The sequence below is a fragment of the Cynocephalus volans genome, chromosome 2, assembly GCF_027409185.1.
Source record: "Cynocephalus volans isolate mCynVol1 chromosome 2, mCynVol1.pri, whole genome shotgun sequence".
NCBI lineage: Eukaryota > Metazoa > Chordata > Mammalia > Dermoptera > Cynocephalidae > Cynocephalus > Cynocephalus volans.
In genome coordinates, this window is record NC_084461.1 from 65,063,534 (window position 1) to 65,088,094 (window position 24,561).

Sequence of the window (24,561 nt, forward strand, 5' to 3'; positions counted from 1 at the left end):
TTTTTCTCGTAATTTTTTTCTTGATCGTTGCAATATATTTTCTCACTTGCTTTCACTGCTGAAGTTCCTACTCATAGAGGTGTTTTTATTTGTTTTGTTTTTGCTAAATCTCTGTACTTGTTTACTCAGAAAGTAGGCAAAGTGTTTGATTTTCTCAAGTCACACATCTGATTGTGTTCATCCTCTTTTCAGAAACCAGCAATGTGATATGTGCAGGATAAAAGGGTAGCTCCTTTCCTGTATCCTGTAAGGGTCTGACCTCAACTCGCCTGGTCTTCCTTTTCATACGCTCTGTCTTCCAGCTTCTCTGGACGCTTGTTTCCTCCCCCGTGAGCACCTTTGCTTTGGCAGCTCTGTAGGCCTAACCATTTCTTCCCCCGACCCAATCTCTTTGTCTTCCTATTTTTCACAACCTACCTGCCTTCAAGAAGCCTTCCTTGATCTCCCCACCTCCCAAACTGGAAGTATTATCTCTTCTCCCTCAGCTTCAAAGTCTGTGGGAAAATGTCTCTCAACCAGAATTCTGGAATTCTAAATCCAGGTAAACTTTCAAACAAAAGCGAATGATAGACATTTGCATATCAACAAAGGCTAAATGAGTTTGTCACCCATAGATCCTCTCTAAATGAGGAGATATACTCCCAGTCGTGCAGTCAATGACTATGTTGCTACATTGAGGTCAGCCATGGTGAAAGTACTTACACCATGGAAATCAGCAAATGCTGCAAAATAGAATTCCTATTTTTTTCCTTAGAGAGCTAGCTCATCAGAAGGTGAATTGGGGACCCTGATTACATGTACATATGTATGTATGTATGTTACCATTCATACGCACATGTACACACAAATGTTTGATACACTATAAATGTCATACAGTACAGTTAAAACTGCACTGTAGTTCAGCAATTCTTCCTCATTGGGCTATTGGGGAAATCTGTGTGGTTAGAGTGGCTAGGTGGTGTGTCTCTCTTCACACTCTGGTCCCATCCTCCCCGCTTCTCAAATGCTGGAATTGTGTTACCTATGACTCCATCCCCACTTTTGTTCCTCTCTCCCTGGAAAACTTGGTCACTTCCTGGAATCAGCGCTAATATACTACTTGAGGATCTGTGCATCTGCAGTTGCTCAAAGTTCACTCTTTGAAGTGGAGACTCTTGGCTTGATTTCAGTAAGAGGTCTCCTGTTTCTGTTCATAATTGCTGCTTTATAAATTGGTGAAATGCAGGCAGTAAGACTCCTGTGTCAGAAACAGAACTCTGCCAACTGCTGTCTGTGAATATACCTGCTACAGGTTTTCTTCTGCTGGTCACTGCCTGGTGCCAGCCCTCAGAGACAGCATGGACATGTTCCAGGGTTCTGTCGGGACATTTGTCCCCTTTTTGACACAGAAGCCAAGGGCAGATGACTTGGAGCACTAATCGAGAAGGAAAAGGCAAACCAAGAGACTCAGAGCAAAGCGTGAGTCAGAGCTAGAGGAACTGGGAAATTGAGGTGCCCAAGCTGGAGGTGGAGATGGAGTGAGAGCATCTGGGGGGTAGCACAGTGAAGTGGGGCTGGGAGGAGAGATGTAAGAGACAGGTGGAATTGTGAGAGACAGGGGGCCTGGTGAGGGTCCTTCAGCAGCAACCTCGCACTTCCTCTTCAGGCTCTGCTTTCTTCCCCCTGAGGCTCATAGCTCATCTTCCTGCTTAGTCAGGTCAGAGAGAGGTTAAAATGCTGCATGTAGGCAGGGAACTGTTGTGGCTGTGGAAGAAAGTTGTAGGGTTTTTCCTGTCATTAGACAGGAAAAAGCTATCTTCTAGCTTGAGTGCTGCTTTTAAAACTCCATACTGTCACTCAGAGTCCGTTGCCTTCTCCCACTAAGACCACATGTTTAAAGTGCCTAGCACAGTGCCTAGCAGGGAGTGGGCTTAGGGAATGCTCCCAGGCATCAGATCTCTACTGGCAGAGTTCAGAATGCGCTGCCTCCCGCCACCCTGGGAGGTCAGCTGTAGCAGCACTTCATGTGCATGTTGGTTACCTGCAAAAGTAGACAGACAACATATAGGTTAGGTGTGAATTATCCTTCTTTTTTTGGACAGTCTGTGCCTTTCTTGCAGAGGTCCCTCCCTCAGTCTCTTTGCCATCCAGAGCGAATTGTTTTTTATTTTATTCTTTTTAACTTTTATTGATTTATTATTTCATTCATTAACTTATTTTCTGCCTCTGGACAACTCCTCTAGGAGCCTGATTTTGCCGGAGAAACCATTAACCGGTGGCCTTTTGGAGGGAGGCTTCTGTGCATGGTGGATACAGTGAACTCAAGAGACATCTCAGGGAGAGTGAAAAGATATCCCAAATTTTCAATCAAATTTATCTTAATATATCAAATTGGCTTCAATTTTTAATCATTATTTTTTTTTAGTTAATTCTGGCAGTTGTGCTGGTCTTGGAGGAGGATGTCTGTTTCAAACAACAAAAACTGCCTCAGGAGTGGAGCTAGGTTGGGACGGGGGCGGTAGCTAGTGACACAGGAAGCCTGGGGATGCTCCTCTCCTGGGGCTGTTGCTCCTGGGGCTGTGTACGTAGGCTGCTGGTACCGGCACACACACACTCCTTGCATGATACTGATTTGCTTAGAGAAAAGAAGCGTGAGAGAGTTACACTCAACTTGAGCACGTCACTTTTACCTGAACGTGGCAGTGAAATGCTGAAGGCTCAGGGACCGGAGATATGCCAGCCCTGCTGAATGGGCCGCCAGTCGGGGGCCTCCTCCCCAAGCAGAGTGGGGAGGCAACTTCACCCTCCTGAGGACCCACCACCAAGGGCCAGGAGCCTCAGATGAGCAGTCATTAGAGGGCCCTTCCAGGTTTCTGCTGGCAGGTCTGGTGAGAGGCCAAAGTACCAGCATTATTTCTTGATACGGCAATGTCGGGGTGCAGTGGGGTGGGAGGACCAACCCTTCATTGGAAAAGAATGTGGCATTTGGAGAGGATCCATAGCGTGAACATACCGGAGTCAAGCATGGGGAAAGGAGGAGAAAGGGGAAATTTTAGTGTCTTCCAAAGTATAGTTTAAAGAAAATTCTGCTTCTCTTGCTTGTTTTCTTAACCAATAAAGCCTCCACTGGCTCCTGGGTCGCTGCCGTGTCCATGGGCGTGGGAGCCCTGACTCTTGCTGAGGTGCTCCTTCCCACAGGCAGGGGCCTGCACGGTGGCTTGCACGCAGGATAAGCTTCCAAGTAGTGCAAGGGACCACAGCCCTTAGTGAAAAACAAGATTGGATCCATGGAGGTGAGGACCTTTAAGACCTTTGACCGAATTAGTCTAGAGAAAAGTCATTTTTAGAAATCCAAGTGAAGTAATTAAAAATAAAGACAAATATTTGCTCTATGCCTGCGGCCTAAGGCAGTTAGATGGTGTTGGCCAGTGAACACCTACAAGTCCGACGCTTACTCCTGGAGCCATGGGGTTAGCTTCTGTGGTCATGGTGTGCTGTTACTTAGTTTATATGAGGAAATATAACGGAGATGAATAATTTATTCATGGCAAACATGGGTAAAAGCAAGCTGTTTATTCCTCATACGAAAACATTTAGATAAAAAAAATAAGATCTAAATATAGGAACAGCTCATAAACCATAGATGTGCTGTAGCTTCCATATCTGAGATAAATTTTTACTCTTTTGAAATCTCAGAATAATAATAGCTTTAGCATGGTACCCAGCACACAGCAGGTGCTCAGTAAATAATTATTGAATTGAATTGTTTTCTCCCATGAAATAGGACCTGGTTATTATAAAAATCCAGACATTTAAGGTAAAAATAACCCAAAGTCCTGCAACTTAGCATATTTCCAATGTGTGTATATATATATATATATATCTTCTTTTACAAAACCAGGATTGTACTGTACGTGATCTTTTGTAACCTGTCTCCAAGTCAATAAGTTGGATCCTTTCATTAGGGTCTGCAATGTGGCATAATGTAATATGTTGTATAAGGAAGGATTTGTCAGTTTGTGTGGTTAAGCCTTGACACTTCTCATGTGCTGTCTTTTATTTAGCAGGTGTCTTCTGCGGAGGTGCGCATTGGGCCCATGAGATTGACGCAGGACCCTATTCAGGTATGCCTCCATTACTCAGTAGGAGCTTTGTTTTCAGGGTACATGGTTATGTCAGCACCGTTTGAGGGGCTCTTCGGGTACAACAGCAGATAGCCATCCTTGCCCCACATACATGTTCATACATACATAGTGTATACACATGGCTGTGCGTGTGCGTGTGTATAAGTGCGTGTTTTTATTAATGTCATACTTGAGGACTCAGGTTGTTTTCTTGAAGACTAAACATTGCCCCATTGCCCATATAATGGGTGGATTGCATGGTGGATTGTGAGGAAGAAAACTGCTCCATGTCCTGTTGCAGCCAGAAAGGGATGAAGTAGTGTGGTTGTGCAGGGCGGGGCTTTGCCCCGAGCCACAGCTGGGTGTGACTGTGGGCTCTGCCTTTAATCAGCCACGTGACCTTGCATATATGGTTTCACTTTTCTGGCGCAGTGTCCTGTTTGCTAAGTGGAGTTGTTAATACCCCTCTCATAGGCAATTTTCAGTTTAGTGAGTGGCAGCAAGTACCTAGAACCATTACCTGGTAATGGAAGGTGCTCAAGAACTGATGATTGTTGTTCTTGGGAAGAGAAGATGATTAAAAGCTCCCCTTTCTTGTCCCATGTGACTTAAGCCAAGCAGCCTACTGGGCTCTATAACACAAAGGGAACCGGGGTCCAAGGATAAAAGGCCCAGCCACCTGCAGGATTGACCTCACTCTCACAATGACACCAACTGTGTCTTCATTGCAGCTCCCTGAGCCCCCTTCCCCTTCCAGCTTCCTGAGCCCCCTTCCCTTTCCAGATTCTTATGTCCCTTCCTCTTCCAGCTTCCTGAGCCCCCTTCAGAGAAACAGGTACCAAAGGGAGTTTGTACCCTTTTGAATAATTTGTAAATCCTCATCTGCATATAAATCATCCTGTTAGGCCTAAATAAGTGAACTCTTCCTCATAAAAACTGTAGCTTGTTAACACCTGGAAGTTTGTACTGTACGTGTGACAAGTGAAGATGCAGAAAAAATGGAAACCAGCTAACCAACGTATAGATGAAAGTGAAAAAGCAGCCGAGGAAACGTACTGTTTGATTTATGAGCAAATGGAAAAAGAGAACAATATTTTAGTTTCTTGGAAAAGGAAATGCAAATCTAGGGAAAGGAAAAAAACAAAAGGAAGAGATTTAGCTTGGGAAAATTTGATGAAAACAAATTTAGGAGCAGAGAGAAAGAGAAAAATAAACATAAGCCACAAGTATTTGTATAGAATACAAACAAGTGGAAAATTCCAGTAATCATTCTGGGGCCACAGACTTTGTACTCCAGTTTTGAATAAAGGCAATCACAAATAAAGGAATTGATATCAATTTTCAGAATACTTCTTGAGATCAGTGTAGTTTTAGGTCAATTTCACTCACCTTCGTTTTTCCCCTGCACTGGCAATAAATGCTCATGATAAGATGTTTCATTCTTTTAAAAATGTAATTTGTCAAGTTGTAAAATATCTTAAATATTCATAAAGGTGCATGTGTGCACCCACACCCACTTTGATTAAATATTAACAGTGTGCCCTATTTGTTTCAGAGAGGTTTTGTCAGAAACAAAAGATTGCAGGTGTTGTTGAAGCCCTTTATTTATCCCTTTGCCCACTTCCTTTCCTCTCTAAAAGTAACCGCTGTGATACCCTCCTGTATATTTACTCTTCATATGTTTGTGTCCGTTCATAATATTTACTCTTGTTTTGAATGTTTTTAAGCTTTGTTTGAAAGGTGTCATGCTGTAGGCATCATTCTGAAATGGTTTCCTTCATTCAACATCATATGGTTTCATTTCTGAGAATCCACTGCCTAATCTAAGTCAGGGAGATTTACTTTGTTTTCTTCTAAGAATTTTATAATTTCAGCTTTTACATTTAGCTCTATGGTTCATTTGAGTTAATTTCTGTACATGGTGCAAGGTAAGGGTCCCTGCTTCATTCTTTCACATGTGGATATCTAGTTATCCCAGCAGCATTGTTAAAAACATTTTTACCCCACTGAATTGTCTTGGCACCTTTGTCAAAAATCAATCAACCATAAAAGTGAGGATTTATTTCTGGATTATCAATTCTATTCCAATGATTTGTATGTCCATCTTGATGCTAATACCACACAGTCCTGATTACTGTAGCTCTGTAGTAAGTTTTGAAATTATGAAGTGTGAGTACCTCAACTTTGTTCTTATTTTTCAAAATAGTTTTTGCTGTTTGGGTCTCTTGCATCTTCATATGAATTTTAGGACTAGCTTGTCAATTTTGAGGGCAGGGGGGAGAAGGAGGGACAGTTGGGATCTTAATAGGGATTGCAGTGGATCTGTAGATCAATTTTGGGAATATTATGTTAACAATTTTGTTTTGCAAGCCATGAACATGAGATGTCTTTTCATTTTGCAGAATCTTGTATCCTGCAACCTTGCTGCACTCATTTATTAGCTCTTACAGTTTTGTGTGGATTCCTTAGGATTTTCTGTATATAAGATCATGTCATTATTTTTTCCTTTCCAATCTGTATGCTTTTTTTTTCTTGCATAAATGCCATGGCTAGAACCACCTGAACAATTGTGTGTTTAGTTTTTTAAGATACTTCCAGACCTTTTCCCAGAGTACTGGTACCATTTTAATATACATGCTTAAAAGCCAAATTTTTTAACAAAGTCTCAAGTTATGCTGTATTTTTATCCTCTCAAACATGATATAGTCCTTTGCAGGATTTAAATATCCCTTGACATTCCCACTCCCCCATAACTGAAAAACAGTTGTCTGTAATTTTAGATTTATTCTATTTGGTATATTAAAACATACAAAAATATTTTTAATTTGTACTAATAACCTATGAAACATAATAATAAAATGAATGCCCACCACAAACCCACCACCCAGTACAAGAGCTGGAATGTTGCCAGTGTTATGCTGCCTGGTTCCTGGCACATGAGTTTGACCCCAAATGACAGCAGTTACAGGTGGTCAAGAGTCTCCCTCTGAGTGAGGGACAGAATAATTAAGATAATTAATTAATAAATAATCTTCTTTTTAAAAAGATAAGAAGCCCAACTCAGCACCAAGGATGCCTTTACTACTTAGTCTCATTCAAACATAGAGTTTGACTCATTGATCCATCCAGTAAGAATCTAATGAGAGCCTGCTACATTCAGGGCGCCATACAGGGTGCTGCAAGGGATAGAGAGATGGCATGAGGCTCCCTGGCCACACAGAGAGGTCTGGGAGGTCAGTTTCACTGTTTATAATAACCCTCTAACTCTAGGGGCTTTGATATCTAGTCAAGTATTTCTGTGCTTCTGCTATTAACATTGTGACTGTCTTACAAAAATCAAGCTATATACTAAAGCTTTTCATTTTGTTTTATATTTTCCCCCCTTGGAAAAAAACATTTATTCACTTACTTCACTGGAATGCCAAAAGTATTAATTAGCTGCATCAGCCAGAGGCCTTAGGGCTTGGGAGGATATGGCTTGATAAGAATATTTCAGGACGTGGTTGCTTTTGAGGATGCATTTCTGGGTTCACCAGGGGAGGTTTGCTCCCATGTCAAGACATGTAACATGGGGCATGTGGAGCCCCACACGGAGCTGGCAGGAGCACAGTGAGGCGTGGAATGGATTGGAAGTGCAGCGTGGTGCTGGAGCGTACATCTCTCCTGGGTGAGTAATGTGACTCACAGTGAAAGTCATATTTTCCAATCTTGGCAGGAAAATTAAAATATAGGGGAAATATTATGAGGCAGTAGATTCATATCAGCATGATACTGTCTGAAATTCAAGTGGCCTTTTCCTCGTCAATGCCTGGAGCACATTTACTTCCCTGGTGTGCAGAATTGATGTGTTTCTCTTTAGAGAGTCCTGTCCTCACTACCCTCACACTGGGCTTTCCACTGGACTTGGAAGCAAATCCCACAGCTGTGGTCTAAACTTTTTCCTAGCAAGGCAGCACATCCCTTCAAAACTTATTCTTTCATATTGTATGGACATGGGTTTTTCTAGAACCATTTATATTGGGGATTTTATGTATTGGAGATCACATGGCCACATGGGGAGCTTACCTTCACACATTAAGTGAAATGACTGAGTGTCTTAGTCCATTTTGTGTTGCTTATAGCAAAATTCATGAAACTGGGTAATTATAAAGAAAAAAAAATTTATTGCTTATGGTTTCTGGGGCTAAGAAGTCCAAAGTCCATCTGGTGGTAGCGACAGTGACCCAGGTGTCTCACATTGCAAGATGGTGGAAGCAGAGAGAGCAGAGACAGAGCAAAACAGACTCTCCTCTTATTTTAAAGACCTCAGAATCATGCCCCTGACCACCATTTTTAATCCATTCACTACTGCATGGTCCTATAATCCAATCACCACTTCATGGCTCCTCAGTTCAACTACCATAATAGGATTTCCTACCCTCTCAACAGTCACAGTGGGGGCTAAGTTTCTAATAAATAAAACTTGGGGGACACAATTCAAGTTTCAGGGAATTTGGGGGGGACATAATTTGATCCACTACATGTTGCTTTGCCCCCCACGGATTTGTCACCCCACTTACCCTGGGTGATGGAGCCACAAAGGGTTACTCAAAGTCCATCTCTTCTGAGCAGTGAGAAGCCCCAAAGTGGTTAATCTCCCCTGGAACCCTCAAGCGAGAAGCATCCCTTCCTTGGGAAATTAACCCCAAGTTGGGGTTCTCTTCCTGCATTGATTTTCCAGACCAGGAAATTCCAGGAAGAGAACATAGGTGGGGTTATAGTTTAACAATATCAGCTGGTAACTTTCAGTGAAACAAGTCAGATGACATTCCATTAGACAATTCAGTGATCCACCAACAAAAGCTTGATCTTAGCAAACATTCCTTCTCCCTCTAGCAATTTTCCAGTATCTTTACATATCAAGCAGTAACTAGTTTGTCTTTGAGCCAGCAACCTTGCCGTGTTAGAATTCTTTATCTTATACCAAAGACATTATAGCCTGAGGAAAATTTCCTGTCCTTTGCAAGGTCAATATTTGAAACTGCAAGGCTTTGGAAAACAAGGCCCTGTAAAGTACATTTGCTTTAAGAATCCTCTACAACTACATTCTGCCCCTGGCCCCCCAAAACTCATGTCCTTTTCACATGCAAATACATTCATTTCATCCCCGAAGTCTTAACTTGTTTCAACTCAAGAGTCTAAAGTTCAAAGTCCCATCTGTGAAATCAATCCAAGTTATCTACTTCCAAGATACAATGGTGGGACAAACATAGGGTACATATTCTCATTCCAAAAGGGAGAAATAGGACAAAAGAAAGGGGTAACAGGTCCCAAACAAGTCCAAAACCCAGCAGGGCAGGAATTAAATCTCAATGCTGGTGAGTGAGGTGCCTTGACTCCATGTTCGATCTCCTCTGCATGCTGGTCTGGGGGTTGGGTCCCCAAGTTCTTGGGCAGCTCTGCTCCTATGGCATTCCTGGTCTCAGGTGATGCTTTAGTTCTCACAGGCTGGTGTTGCATACTGGTAGTTCCACAGGTCTGGGGTCTCCATGGCAGTCCCTCTCTCACAGCTTCACTAGACATGGCTCTGATGGGGTTTCTCTGCTGCAACTCTGACCCCACATTTTCACTCGGCATTGCTCTAGCGAAAGCTGTCTCCAGTGCCTCTGCCCCTGTGACAGATCTCTTCCTAGGCTACAGACTTTTCCATACATCCTCTGAAATCAGGGTGGAGGCTCCCAAGCCTCCACAGTTCTAGCATTCTGCAAGCCTGCAGACCTAACATCATGTGGACACTGCCAAGGCTTCTGGCTTGTATTTTCCAAAGCTCTGAGTCTAGCCACACCTGCGGCCAATTTAGCCATGGCTGGAGCAGCCAAAGCAGCTGGGGTGCTGGTGTGGGGAGCAGCATCCCAAGGTGGCCCTGGGCAGTGAGCCTGTGGAATGTACCCCAAGCCTGTTCCCCAAGACCATTCTGTCTCCCTAGGCCTTTGGGCCTGACATGGAATGGTTGGTCCCAGAGGCTTCTGCAGTGCCTTCAGGACCTTTCCCCCCTTCTCTTGATAATCCCTTTCTTTTGTATTAATCTTCTTAGCACCATTGGATTTTTCTTCTGAAAATGCTCTCTGCTTCTCTGCCACATGGCAAGGCTGCAAATTTTCCAAATCTTTGCACTCTGCTTCCCTTTCAAATTCTGGCTTTATATCCTGCCTTTGCCACCATATCTCAGCATAGGCTGTTGCAAGTAGCCATGCAGCTTCCTTAATGCTTTGCTACTTAGATATTTCTTCCACCAAGTACTCTGCTTCACAACTCCTAAGTTCCACCTTCCACAAAGTCCTAGGGCATGGATACAATGCAGCCAAATTCCTTATCAGTTCACAGGAAGGGTGATCTTTGCCCCAGTTTCTGATAAACTCCTACTTATTTCTACCCGATACCTCCTTAGAATGGTCTTTACAGTCCATATTTCCATAAGCATTCTGTTCACCACCATTTAAACAGTCTCTAAAACTTTTCCTGGTTTTCTTGTCTTCTACACTTCCAACAGCACCTAGGCTTTTTCTAGCCTGTTCCTGCAAATTCCTCCAGTCTCTCCTCAACACCCAGTTCCAAAGCAGCTTCCACATTTTCAAGTATTCGTTAAAAAGCAATACCCCATTCCTGGTACCAATTTTCTGTATTAGTCCATTTTATGTTGCTTATAGCAAAATTCATGGAACTGGGTAATTATAAAGAAAAACAAAATTTATTACTTACAGTTTCTGAGGCTGGGAAGTCCAAAGTCCATCCAGTGGTGGTGACAGTGACCCACCCAGGGGTCTTACATTGCAAGATGGTGGAAGCAGAGAGAGAGCAGAGAGAGCAGAGAGAGACAGACTCTCTTCTTCTTTTAAAGCCCTCAGAGCCACACTCCTGATCACCATTTTTAATTTATTAACCACCGCACAGTCCTACAATCCAATCACCTCTTCAAGGCTCCACCTTTCAACTACCGTAATAGGATTTCCCACCCTCTTAACAGTCACAGTAGGGGCTAAGTTTCTAATACATAAAACTTGGGGGACACAATTCAGGTTTCAGGGAGTTTTGGGGGGACATAATTTGATCCACTACACTGAGTGATGGAAATGTTCAGACTCAATAACTCCCTGCGGTCAGCATCTTCCTTCCTGTCTGTGCTTACTATTGTGTCTTCCAAGTTGTGTCTTCTACCTAGTTCAGCCAGTTTTGTGGAACCACAGAGCTTTTAGGAATTTCAGTCCAATATTTTAGGGGGTAAAAATAAAACAGAGTGGCTTACTTAACATACTGGTTGCAAAGACTCTGGGGTCAGGCCAATCTCAGTTCAAATCCTGCTAGCTGTGTGGCTATGGACAAGTCTCTTAACCATCCAAGCCTCAGTTTCCATGTCTGTAAATGGGGATAATGCCCACCTCCAAAGAACTGCTAACGGGTTGTTCAGTAAGATCATATATTCCAAATACTTCCAGTACAATGACTGACCCTTAGAAAAGTCTCATGAAGCTATTGCTGCTATCAGCATCACTTTCCTGGACTTATTTAAGGCAAGTTCTTAGATCATTTTTTTTCAGCTGAATTGACCCCTCCTCTGATCACAGTGATCACAACTTACATGATCTATGTGTGGGAGTCTATTCTAGAAGCTCCCTGCTACCAGATTTTTGCTTAAAGCCAAAAAGTATTCTGAAAATTTGACATTTAATAATAGATGATAATCCATTTCGAGGTATGTATACACATCCTTATTTAGAAAGAACACTAATAATAATGAACACACATTGTATTCTTCAAGTTAAAGAAAAGTTAGTTTTGTTTCCATCTTTTTGTAATTAGTCTTCACTAGAGAAAATAGTTTCATTCTAATTTAGCTATCAAAGACAGATTATTGCTATCCTCAAAAAGATATTTTCCAGCTCTTTCTTGATAAAACTTGTAAAAGGAATGGTTACAAAAACTTCCAGCAAAGCAAGGTGACATCAGCTGTAGCTACGGAAAGATTGCTAAGGAGGAGTTGAGAGCTCTGGGTTCCAGATCTGCTGCTGCTTTGCTTGGGAAAGTCATCACCCTCCTGTGTTGGATGGTGGTTGGATGGATCATTCCCAGAGTCTGTTCCTGCTCTGAGGCCTCCTGAGAGTCAGGGCTCCTGCTTCTGTCATTGCCAGTGGGACCCCAAATCCCCCACAGTCTGTGTGCTTCTCCTCTACAGCCTCTCACACCAGGCCCCTCCACTTCATTCTCCTGCCATTGCCCTGGGTCAGCCCTTATTTCATCATTCTTGCTTGGGATGAAAGACGAATTAAACTTAGTGGTTCCAAGAAGGTTTAGGTAGAGTTCTACTTGGAGACAGAGGGAGGCCCTGCATGGCAATTTGAGGTCTTCATAGTGACATTTGAAAAGCAGTGCAGGTAGCCCTTGCTTTGCACAGTTTCAATGTGCACAAATTTCAGTTTAACTAGTTAAGTAACACCAGACCCCCAGCAACATCTTTCTGATTACAGTTACAGCAGTGTTTTAACTGTAAATAATGACATAAAGTACAAACTTTGCTGCTAGCTCTTTAGTCCACCTATCACTGTGAATAACAAATGCATAGCATGATCAGCAACCAATCACATCACTTTTTTCAAAGTCTCCATGATTGGTCTCTGCCTGTTATTCAGTTTAAGTACAGACAGCAAACCATGTAGTTGTGTTACCCCCTGTCTCTCAGTGATAAATCCACGAGGCATTATACAAAAATAGATCACTGAAAGAGGGAATGAGCCAACAGAGATAAAAGTGAAGTGAAGAAATGAAAAGTGATAATGCTACAAATGAAATTTGAATCGAATGTAAATGGAATTAGAGGGGAAAGAGTGACCGTGGGAACGCTGACACTGCGGCCTTTGAGAGATTCTAGGCATGTGGCCAGTGGAAGTTGGTGCATGCAAGCTTATCAACACAGACATAAATGAGGACAGTGGCTGTGACAAAAAGGATGGAGATGTCACGGAGGAAGTCAGGCCAGCAAAAATCTTCACATTATTTAAAGGAACTCTGAGGATATCGCATGATGCTGAAAGCACAGAGGATAGAATTTCAGAAGTTGATCGAAACTTAAAAGTATGACAACCACCAAGGCATAGAGGAGATGCTTGCTCCCTATCACAATTCATATGACTTGAAGAAGGTGGCAAGCACTGCTCACTAATTTGTATATGTTTTTTAAAAAGAAATAAAACACTTTTAACTCTCAATGTTTCTAATGTTTTAAATTATAGCGTACTGAATAAATATTAGTTTTGCATTTTTTTCATTTTTCTGTGCAGTTATTATAACCAATAATAAGAAAGTTTTCAATGTTTTAACAAAAAAAATTTAATGGTCACCAAACAATCATAATATTTACCATCATTTTATTAAGATCACTTTGCAAGTCATTTTTGTGGTCTGGTTCTACCGTGCAGAGTAAGGACTGCTGATAGTTGTGTTCTGACCCTGGACAGAACCTACGCTGGCTAACATCTGCTCTAGAAAGAGCAAATTTCCTCATTCTTCAGCCCAGATCAGTTCTTTATTTTCTCCTCTTTTGCTGTGTTTGCAACAGTACTGTGAGACTGATGCAACAAAACTGCTTCCTTCTGACTGTTCTCCTGTACCTAGATTCTTGTGTATGCTCTGTGGTCACCACTCATTAGGGCATTTATGGTAATTATCTGCTTCCCCAACTCTTTCCCTGGCTGGGGACCCAGGGGTAGAGACTGGCCTATAGCTGTCTCTCATCTTTTTATTGCCAGTTCTCAACATCTTGCATAGTCAATAAATATTCTCTGAATGAATGTTGAGCATATTACGTAGAGCAAGCACAAGGGTCAATTTGCTATTACTCTTTACAGATCAAGTTCAGTTACATGCCTTTAACTATGATTTTTTAGAAATATATTTTGCAAAATCACTTATATGAGTCAATCATTTATTGACCTCAGTAAATGGTCAATAAAAACAATTGGTCACATCTAACAAGGAACTATAAATATAGATACATAGAATGTTAAAGCTGAAGAGGGACTGTATTGCTTAAGATTTTTTGGTTTTTGCATGAATTACATCTTATTCATCTACGGTCCCATGTAAACACACAGAAGGTATTCAATAAGATGCTTGTTAGGTTATTATAATTAAATGAATTAATATTATTAAATTCATTATCTATTTGTTTCTTGCTATTTGTGCATTCATGCAACATCCTAGAATCTAATGATGGCGTTAAGGATCCTCTCCCCGGAAAAACGCATATATGTACACACACTCAAAATACACACATACACACAAAAAAGATTTTTTTGGTCTTTGTTTTTTGGTTGCAGGTAACAACTGCCTTATATAAAAAAAAGTAAATAAATGAATAAGAGATAATATTGGGCCATGGGTCCCTATTCCCAGCCTCTGTGTCTCTCTGTTCAAATTCCAAAATCTTGGAAACGAAGTATCATTATCCCAGCTGTGGCCTGGGAGATGGAAACAGAGTCCAGTCTTGGTTACCTGCATCCACCTCTTTCCTGGAAAAGGTATAATTTTCCAGAGCTGGGCAGATATTTAAAAAGGTGATTACTACAGTGTTTTACTCTAAAATGTATATTTTTATTACCATAGATTTTCACTTTGCTTAGGAGTTAAATAATTGAAAAGTAGTCATTCTAAATTAATTTTTTATAAATGGAAAGAGTTTTAAATACTACCCAAAGAAATTCTCCAGTGAGTGACTTTATAATATAAATATGCACACTCCTATTTTTAAATGTAGATTTTATTACTCAAGTATGGTAAGGCCAACAGATCAAGGATCGATTGCCATTGAAAAATCAGTTACAATTCCCAAGAGGATGGGTCACACTAGGCCACACAGGGCCACACGAAGAAGCACCAGGGTCAGTCAGGAGGCAGAAGGCACGGGAGGAAAGAGGCTGTACTTTGGTTTCGGTGAGAGGAAATGGGCAAGGCAGTGTAAGAAGGTTTAGAATCGGCTAGTTTGAATCATGTCAGGGGGCTTTGGGTGTAGGAGCTGTCTCTAGTTGTCTGGTACTTGGCCCTGGGTGCTTAGGACAGTGTGTCAGAGCCTGGGAGATAAAGGAGTTGGTTGGGGTGTGGGCTCTGAAAAGCGTACTCCCAGGAGACTGGTTTGCTATCTCTAGGAATTAGTTAACCTTGAGAGGGCCAGTCTCTCCAATGTCAGCAAAGCCCCATATGTCAAAGCATGAGAAACACAAAAAATTAAAAGGCATGATTAATATGACTTACCACCTTCGATCAGTTTTTTATAAGTTTCCGTGTGAAATCCAGATTTTTTAAGTTCTTAAAGTGTTCTAGAGGGCCTTACCATGCTCTGGCCCTCTGCTGTGAACTTGACCTCCACCCACCCTCTCCTCCACCACCCTGGCTCCCTTGCAGTTCCTGGGAGCTTATGGAACTACTTGGAAGGCTTTTCCTTCAGACTCCCATTTGGCTTTCTTTTCTACCCCCTCAGGCATTTGCTCTGATGTCACTTTGTCAGTGAGGTCTACCCTAATCACCTACTCAGTGCTTCTACCAGCACCCACTCCTGATCCCCTTTACTCTGTTCTACTGCTTTTTTACCTAGCACCTATCCCTCACTAACATTCCATATAATTTGCTTACTTATCATACCGATTGTGTATTGCTTGTCTCCCTCCACAACAATGCAGGGGGTCTTTCTTTTGTTCATCAATGTACCGTAAGCAATTAAAAACTGTCTGGCACATAATAGGTGTTCGGGAAATATTTGTTGAATAATGACATTTATTATGGAACACTCAGTCAGATAAGGGCACATATGACAAGTGGGATTAGTGATATCTGCAGCAATGTTCAACAGGAGAATGGTGTTGTGTTCTTATTGTATCAGTCAAATATTGAGGCATAATGGTATCAAGGAAATATAAATGGTTGAGATTCTTATTTAGAAATCCATAATTCAGCCAGACTGGTGAGAGACAAGAAGTTTTGTCATCTTGCCTGACTCCTAGGCTTTGCATATTGAGTTTCTCGTGTTAATACCACAGCTACACCAAATAAAAGGCTATTGACTGGGCACAAACTAGTACATTCTACCTGATTTTTCTTCTTTTGGCTACCTTGTTAATAGTCTTGTTTGAAGGCTTTCTTTTCGCTGTCAAAATCCACCAGGCTGTGCCCCTCACTTCTCTTGGGAGAGCCCCCTCCTATTTCTTCCTAAAAAGAGCTGTGTGGCTGAAGATTTCAGGGTCATCTTTGACTGAAGAGTGACAGAACCTAGCCAGAGTGAGCCCTTGACAAGTGTGGCTGCCTCATGTGTTATTGGCATGGGATTTCAAGCCCCATACAGAGAAGACAATGTCAAAATTATGCTGAAAATTATATTATTTCTCTTCTGGAAACATGGCATTTGAGAAAAAAGGAAATGATTCAAACAAAATTTGTTTTAACAAATGGCATGTATGACATGTTTGGATATTTATCAATGTTAAGGAATTATTGGGGAGGTTTAGGTATGAAATGGTATTGTGATTTTGTTCTTTTAGAAAAGTCTTTATCTTTCACAGATGCATATGGATGAAATAATGATACCTGAATTTGCCACAGAGTAATACAAGAATTAGGAAAGTAGATAGGTATAGATTGAACCCAGACTGACCAGGAGTTGGTTATTGCTGAAGCTGAGTGATGGCTACATGAAATTCATTACGTTATTGTTTTTACTTTTCTATATATTCCAATTTTCAATTAATAAAATATTTTTCAAATGTAATGGTAATGATTGGACAGTTTGGCTTATTTCTGATTTTAAATGAAACACATTCGGTATTTTACCTTGACAGATGATATTGACCATTGGCTTAAAAGCTCTCCATGTTGAGAAACTACCCTTCTGTTCTTAATCGGTTAAGTCGGAAGTGGATGCTGAAGAATATTAAATGCTTTATCAATATCTTGAGATTATTATATGTTTTTCTTATTGTACCTATTCCTGGGAGATAGTCCTACTTCTATTAATAGTAAAGCCCTCTTGCATTTCTCAGAAACCCTACAAGTAGTTAGTCTTTCACTCATCAGATATTTACCAAACAGCTACTAAGTGGCAGCCAGGTGCTGGGCATGGAGGTACAGCAGAGCAAGACAGGTCAGTCCTCGGTCTCCTGAAGCTTCGTTCTCTGGTGAGGGAGGTAGACCATACACAGGTAAGTTAGTTTAGGTCATGGTAAGACTGTCTCTGGCTTTCTGGGTTCCTGAACCCAGGGGATAATGAGGGGCATGGTAGGTAAAGTATTGCCACTGGCATTCCCGTAGGTGGGGCTGTGCTTTTCAATGAGGCAAACAGAGGCAAATTTTTCTCAATTTAGCTCCATCGGCTCCCCATTTCATGATCATTATTTCCAAATTCTGGCAAGGGTCGGGTGTTAGAATTAGTTTTTGAGGATATTCTGAATTCCCTTACTTTCCTATTTTATAAGTATTTTAGTGCTAAGTTTAGACAGGTGGACTTTGCAACAACTACAACTCGCACTGGAACCAGATACAGGTGTATGTGAACCATAAGCTAGCCAGCGATAATTATCCTGTTAATAATTTTACTGCTTATATTATTTAAAAACAAAGCTAATTAGGAAATTGACAATATGTGCTTGTAACTGCAGCAAATAACAACTGCCACACCTATTCTGTGCTCAGTCACTCAGCTCTCAGGAACAGTTATGTGGCACTGTTCCTGTCACATCTCACAGCAAAGAAACCGTAGGTTGAAGAGATGAAATTACTGGTTCAAAGACTACTGTAACTAATTGGAGGAGCTGGGATTTGAACCCAGGTAGGGTTCCAGAGGCCCTGTTTAACCAGTAGTCTTGCTTTTAATACAGTCCCTGAGGATGATGATTTCTGCCAAGATGCTCTTTTCGTTGTGTTTCAGGTTTTGCTGATCTTTGCAAAGGAAGATAGTCAGAGTGACGGCTTCTGGTGGGCCTGTGACAGAGCCGGTTATAGATGCAATATTGCTCGGACTCCAGAGTCAGCCCTCGAATGCTTTCTAGATAAGCATCATGAAATTATCGTAATCGATCACAGGCAAACTCGGACCTTCAATGCAGATGTGGTGTGCAGGTACCTTCCTAATTAAATATGCTTCGTAAATGTCCACTTAACAGCTTAAAATAAACTTCACTTATAGATGTCTTTAGTTTCATCGCAAATATTTTAAAATTACAGGTTGATGTTTCTAAGCAGTATATACAGATTTCCGTGGTGCACGCTATAGCTTTTTCCTGTGGATTTATCTTGCCTTTTCTATTTTTCCACATTTGAGTTGTGCTGAATTTAGAGGTGTGAGCTCGGCTCCCCTGAAAACTCCAGGGTATTCCCCTTCACCCCCCTCCAACCTGAGTATTGCTCATAAAAAACATTAAAATTCACACAGTTCTTATTGCACAGATACAGTTTGGATTTAAACAAGATATTTTAATCTTCATTATTCTGTCCCAAAATGAACATCAGAAATGTGTGAAATGTACATTTTTTCCTGCCTGACACAGATGGGTAGATCCTACAGCAGGCTTCCCAGTCATGGAGCGAAGGCAGCCACTTTGCAGCAGCACAAACTCTTCTAGGGACCCAAGCCCCCTGCTCGCTTACAGAAATGCTTGCAGTCTGGGGAAGAAACACATGCCCGTACATAAATAAATACACTCATAAGAGTTAACTCTGGGTGAACTGATCCATTTAGCAGAAGTGGAATACTTTGAAGCTAGATGGGAAGAGGTCACTAATTAAATGTTAGCCTAGGACAGAGTTCAATTGCATACGGAGCTGGAATTTTCTTGAGTGTTAGTAAGTGATGTGGAAGGTGGGGAAATGGCTTCTTAGAAGATTTGGTACGCTGACAAGAAATTAATGCATTAAGAGAAGTTTCTTATCACAGGACTTGCCTTGCTAGTCTTTGATGATTTTCAATTTCCCAAAGAAGAATTTTTGTAAGTAACTGATTTTAAGATGTTTTAATGGTCTCAAATAATCTTACCTTTCTGCATAGAAATACTTTCCTATTTAATAAGGCATGTAAATATATCTTAAAATACTTGGTTGCTATTTTTAGTATTAAAAAGTATTTTTTCTTTTTAAATGATTTTCAGGGTAGAATTGGGTCCTTCATAACTATGTCTGATTCTTCCTGGCCTTCACTTACTTTTCTTACATGGTTTTGTAGTAAAAATACCACAGTCCTTTGTGCATATGTAGAATGATTTAAAAGAAGCTTCAGTTGTAAAGAAAAAAATAATAGGAATAAATCTTTTAATTCAGGCAAAGGCCTAGCTTAGCAGATAAGCTACACATTCTTCTCTGAATATAAGGACATATAGTTTTGTTTTCTAACAAATGTACCTCTGTCTTAGCTGCACGGAACAACCATGGGGGATCTGTAAAGTTCAGAAGCCAGGTGTACATACCTGGTATGTGTTTACTGGCTGTTACTGCTCATGCAGAGGGTGGCCAGATTCCTGAATGTTTGACTTCTAGCACACATTCGTTTCCTATGGAGATGAATGGAGGTCACACTCCTGGCAGATGTGCATTCTTTCTGGTCATCTATGGTCCTAGGTCCTTGGCTTTTGAGCTAGACTGGACCTCCACCTAACGGGCTTCCTTGGATCCCAGCCCTACCCATCCCCAGGTCTCCCTTAGTCCTCTCAACTAGAAGAGGTGTAGGTTCTTCTTACCACACAAGTTCCTTTGGAGGCATGAGCAGAAAGAGGGAGCAGCAGGAAGCAACCCAAAAAAGGGAAGCTAATACCAAAAGAAGCCAAGAGAGCGTGCCCAGCCCAGTTAACGTCCATTCCATGTTTTAGCTTCTTGCCCAAGACCTTCCCCCATTACAGTGTAGCCTGCAGTGTCCCCATGATGCTTCACTGGGGTCAGGGAGGCAGAGCATGTCTTTGAAACACTGTGTACTTTTCTCATTAGGTGCTAACTGGTGTTTTTGCTGAGTATTCAGTAGGCTCTTAAATATAAAATAAGTGTGGCTTCATCTTAGTAGGACCTGCTGTTTGGAATGGCTGAGTGGGAAGTAGTCTGTGCGGGCATTGGAGGGGCATTGACTTATCCCTCCTGCCCCACTGTGAATTCAATAGGCAGTCTCTTCAAAGGGGCTTGCTCAAATACCATTTATCCACAAGTGAAACTTCGCTTCCCAGGAAAATGGCAGCTGATCATTTTCTTAAGCCTTCCGCCCACACTGAGTGAAGTCTCAAGGAACAAGACATGGAGAAGTTACATTTTTTGAGAAAGGTCAGGAAATTTTCGAGTTGAAGAGGATGAAGCAATATGATCCGGCGGTCTCTGGGGGAGCAGCAGTGCAAACACGTTAAAATGGAGAGGAGCAGAAATGCCCACAGCTAGAGAGAAACAAATACATGTGGTTTCACAAATTCCTCAGGAATAATTCTGTTCTTGGGGATGACAGTTTCCTTTCAAAGGATCTCAAAATAAGCAGAGGTCAGACCAAGGGGATGGGTCAAAACAAGCATACTGATTTGCACTGATTCAAATATGTGGTCCTTTATTAAAAGTTTGTCCAGGCTGGCTGGTTAGCTCACTTGGTTAGAGTGCAGTGCTGATAATACCTAGATCAAGCATTCAGATCCCCTTACCAGCCAGCTGCAAAGAAAAAAAAAATTTGTCCAATTTATGACCCCATGACCAGAATAGTCTAGAATCTGAGCTGCAGCATAATACATCTTCTAAGAAGACTCACGGACCTGAAAATTCTATACTCTTATGTATTTTGATCCTGTTAAATTCCCAGGGAGTAAACTGAATATATACAGGTGGTCATAGTACAACAAATATTATTTTATAGTGACAGTTACTATATTGCAACGTTCCTCAGCCCCAGTTGATGACGGAGTTGTTTCAAAGTATTTAAGCACAAACAACAGTACCACCAAGAAGTTTGGGTGGCTCTTTGTACCGTCTTTAACAGGCTTTCACCTGCATTTGTAGATCCAGCTGCCAGCTAGTGCTTTTATTTTTATTATAAGGCCAACTTTCTGAACTATCTACTATTTTAAAAGGAAAAAGAACCAATCCAATTAACCCCCCACCCCCCGCCCCAAGAACAAACTGTTAACTAGAAGATTGTAGGACTGTCAATTTTTTTTTTTTCAGAATGGAATTTTGATCAAAAAACATGAAATTTAAGTGGGATTTGCCAGTTTTCAAAGTGGAAAATTGGCAGGTCTGACCTGTTGGATAATTGCCAAGGAGTTTAAAAATTTTCTTAAAAAAATAAAATGAGATTTCCTAATTTAAAGGGCATCTTTCTTTGTTATCTTCCTTGTGTTTTGAAACTTTTTCTTTAGAGAAAAAATTTGATCTTGTGCCATTTTTCAATGTGAAAAAGATCCACATTCGTTTAATGTAACAAAGCCCAGATCACCTTGTTTGACTTGGAACCTTTTCATTGCAGGTCGATCCGGGCCACCAATCCCTCCGAGCACACAGTGATCCTGGCGGTGGTCTCACAAGCGTAAGCTCACCTCCCATGCCCAGCTGGGAGTAGTACTGTTCCTTCTGAAATGTTTGTCTGAGCTCATCCAGCTTTTGAGCTAGCAAAGAGATGGGCAAGTCCAGGGCCCTGGAATACCAGCCGATCTTGCTTTGGGGGTTTTGTTTGTTTCAAGAGTTTCTGGAAATACTTAGGCTTTTTTCTCTCTATCATATGTGATTGCTGTTAGCACATACTTTTACACCTCAGGAAAAAAGTTTACCCATTATATGCCAGAAATGAATGGAAAATCTGAGGAGGAGAGGAGTTTGGAAAGAACATTGTTCCAGTTTATCTTTTTTTCTGTGAAGAAAAGAGATGGGGAAATGCTTGTTTTGCACTGAAGAAGAAACAAATTATAGCATGAGATCAAAGAGGCACTACATCCTCTGTAAGAAAAGGATTGTGAAGTTGGTGATGGGACAGTTCTGTGGCCAGAAGTGGGACAGTAGGGTTTATGCCAGTGTCTGAAGGCAAAGACGGACTGAGCGGCAGGTGCAGTGAGACTGCAGGATGAGAAACTGCTCTGCTGGGTTTATTGGCTGAAATGGCCAGCACTTAAAAGAGGCAGCAAGAAAAAAAAAAGTTTTTTGTACAAGCTGCAATGGTTGGAATCTTTGCAAGTAACAAAATTTGTTGTAGATACTTAATGGATGTCATTAGCTTAAGAGAAAATGAGATCTTAATTAGGGCCTAGGACCTATTGGATTTGGCCCCATTGTGGCATTTGGTACAGATTCTGCAACAAAGGAGCTGCCAATACAAAAACTCAAGTTTAGGGCTCCCTGGGCAAGCCTGGCCCAGGGGAGACTTGAAATACCTCATTCCTCATTCATATTGGTAAAGTAGGAAATCATGGCTTCAAAGTCTCACCCTTACCAAAGACTCCTGCTTCCATACCACTCTCTAAGCCTCTCAACTTAAGAGCTGTCTCTTCACCTTTGATACCTACTACAGCTATGGCCCAAAGAAAGTGACAAAACTGTTCCCACTGATTCCTTATGCCTCGCCATCCTAGTGGGAGATGACATCCCAAGGGGAAGGAGTGAAGGGAACTGAGATGTGAAATCAGCCTCCTTCAGCCTGTCTTACATTGATCTTCTGGCCACCCTGAGATCTTAACAGGGTCTTCGGGTTGTGGCCATGGATACCAGAAATGTATTAGCCACACAGCATTTCCCCCAAGCCTGGCTTACTCTATGGGCTCAAGAATTAAACCTTCTTTTTTTTTTTTCCTACTGATATAGCAAAAATGTTTACTAGTCCTTGACAAGTAATGGTTTACTATGGCTTAGTTGATATGATTTCTCACCTTTTTTTTCTATTGTTATTATAAAATATTTCATATTTAGGGCGATAATAAAACAAATACTTGTGTTTGTGTCACCCACTTTAAGAACTAGAACATTATTAATACCTTTGGAACCCTTTTTATGCCTCTCATGATTTATCTTCCAGAGAATGTAGAACCTCGAATTCCTGAAGGAAAAAGGAGTAAGGGAGACTGCTTTTCCCAGTAGTGCAGACATCAGCCATGAGTAATGCCTCAAATAAACGCTGGGGTTTCTCCTCCTGTCTTCCACCTGCATCTCCATCTAGTCCCTTTTATTCCGTTTTTCTTCCCTGATTTTCAGGGTGTGTACCCCATGTTACTTGAGGTTGTCTCAGGGACACTATTTCTCTTTCATAATGGTGAAAGCCCAGCAGCAGCGTATCCTCGTGAAAAGCCAGCTCACACCCCCTCCTTGTACTCAGACTGAAGTCCTGGGACCCAACTGGAGGCTCAGGAAAGGAACCTTCTTGAGAAATGAGTGACTCTTACATTTTTTGTTTTCTCTTCTCTCTTTGAACTTTGCATTCTTGCTGACACTTCTTTTCGATTTGGCTGTGGGTCCTGCAGCCTGTAATGTGGGTCGTCTTCCTCACATGAGAGCTGCACCCAGCCAGGTCTTGGGGTGGGAGTTGTGCTTCCAGAAGGTTCGGGTATAGCAAAGCGGGATGAGCAGTGCCCTAATGTGTCCCTTTGTAGGACTGTTCCCCTGCCTTTGCTCCAACCTTAACTGGCAGCCCAGAGTTGGAGACGGCACTCATGTGCACCAGCGTGACACTTTCAGGCAGACTGCTGGTGTTTTCTCTACCATTTTTGTTCTATTTGCATCTCGAAGGCAGATGCGGGGTGTGTGTTCCTGAAGGCAGGTGCGCCTGTGGGCACATGCTGGTCAGGAAGCCACTCTTAGAGCTAATGTATGTGGCCTCATTGCTCTCTCTCCATGTTTCAGTGTGAGGAATCCTGGTTTGTATCTTCTGAGTGACCACATTTTCTACTTTGCTGCAGATCAGATGACCACGAAGAGGACTCAGTCCTTCCTCTTCTCCATGCAGGCTTCAACAGGGTACGTATGAGATGAACCATCACCTCTGTCAGGTGCAGGAGCCTTACCCCTGACTCGTCCATAACAGCAAAGAAAGACAGCCACAGAGAATCGCGAAGGGGAAAGGAAGTAACTGTGTTCCCATGGGACAGTAACGAGCAACTGCTAGTCAAGCTTTTGCCTTTTTCTCTCTCTGGATTTTCTTCATATATCTTAGCAACAGAAACGTAATGACATAAAAATACATCTGATGATATCAAGTCAAAATTCTGTAGTCCCAAAGTAATCTCATTTAAATCAGTTCTGATAATTAGATTCAATGTGTGTGTGACTATATATAGATAAGTCTACCAAATTGACACCCAGGGCTCTGTTCACCAGGGCCTGCAACAGAGCTTATAGCCTAGGGATAGGCCCATGACAGCTATAGATCCTGTGAACTCCTGGTTCAAACCATTAACATCAGCCAAGGAAAATTCTTTTGAGTGACAACTACAAATATGAATAACACTGATAT

General features: G+C 41.6%; 1 protein-coding gene across 4 annotated transcripts in view; it reads left to right on the plus strand.

Annotated features, from left to right (window-relative positions):
* PDE8B (phosphodiesterase 8B) overlaps positions 1–24,561 on the plus strand; it is a 230,605-nt gene that overhangs the window by 132,898 nt on the left and 73,146 nt on the right. For 2 of the 4 annotated variants that reach the window (XM_063087919.1, XM_063087921.1), the window contains 4 exons: positions 4,044–4,103; positions 18,046–18,236; positions 21,595–21,654; positions 24,008–24,065. In XM_063087919.1, the coding sequence (XP_062943989.1) occupies positions 4,044–4,103; positions 18,046–18,236; positions 21,595–21,654; positions 24,008–24,065 (369 nt within the window). The remainder of the gene's footprint in view (positions 1–4,043; positions 4,104–18,045; positions 18,237–21,594; positions 21,655–24,007; positions 24,066–24,561) is intronic. The other 2 variants (XM_063087920.1, XM_063087922.1) reach the window with 1 other exon arrangement.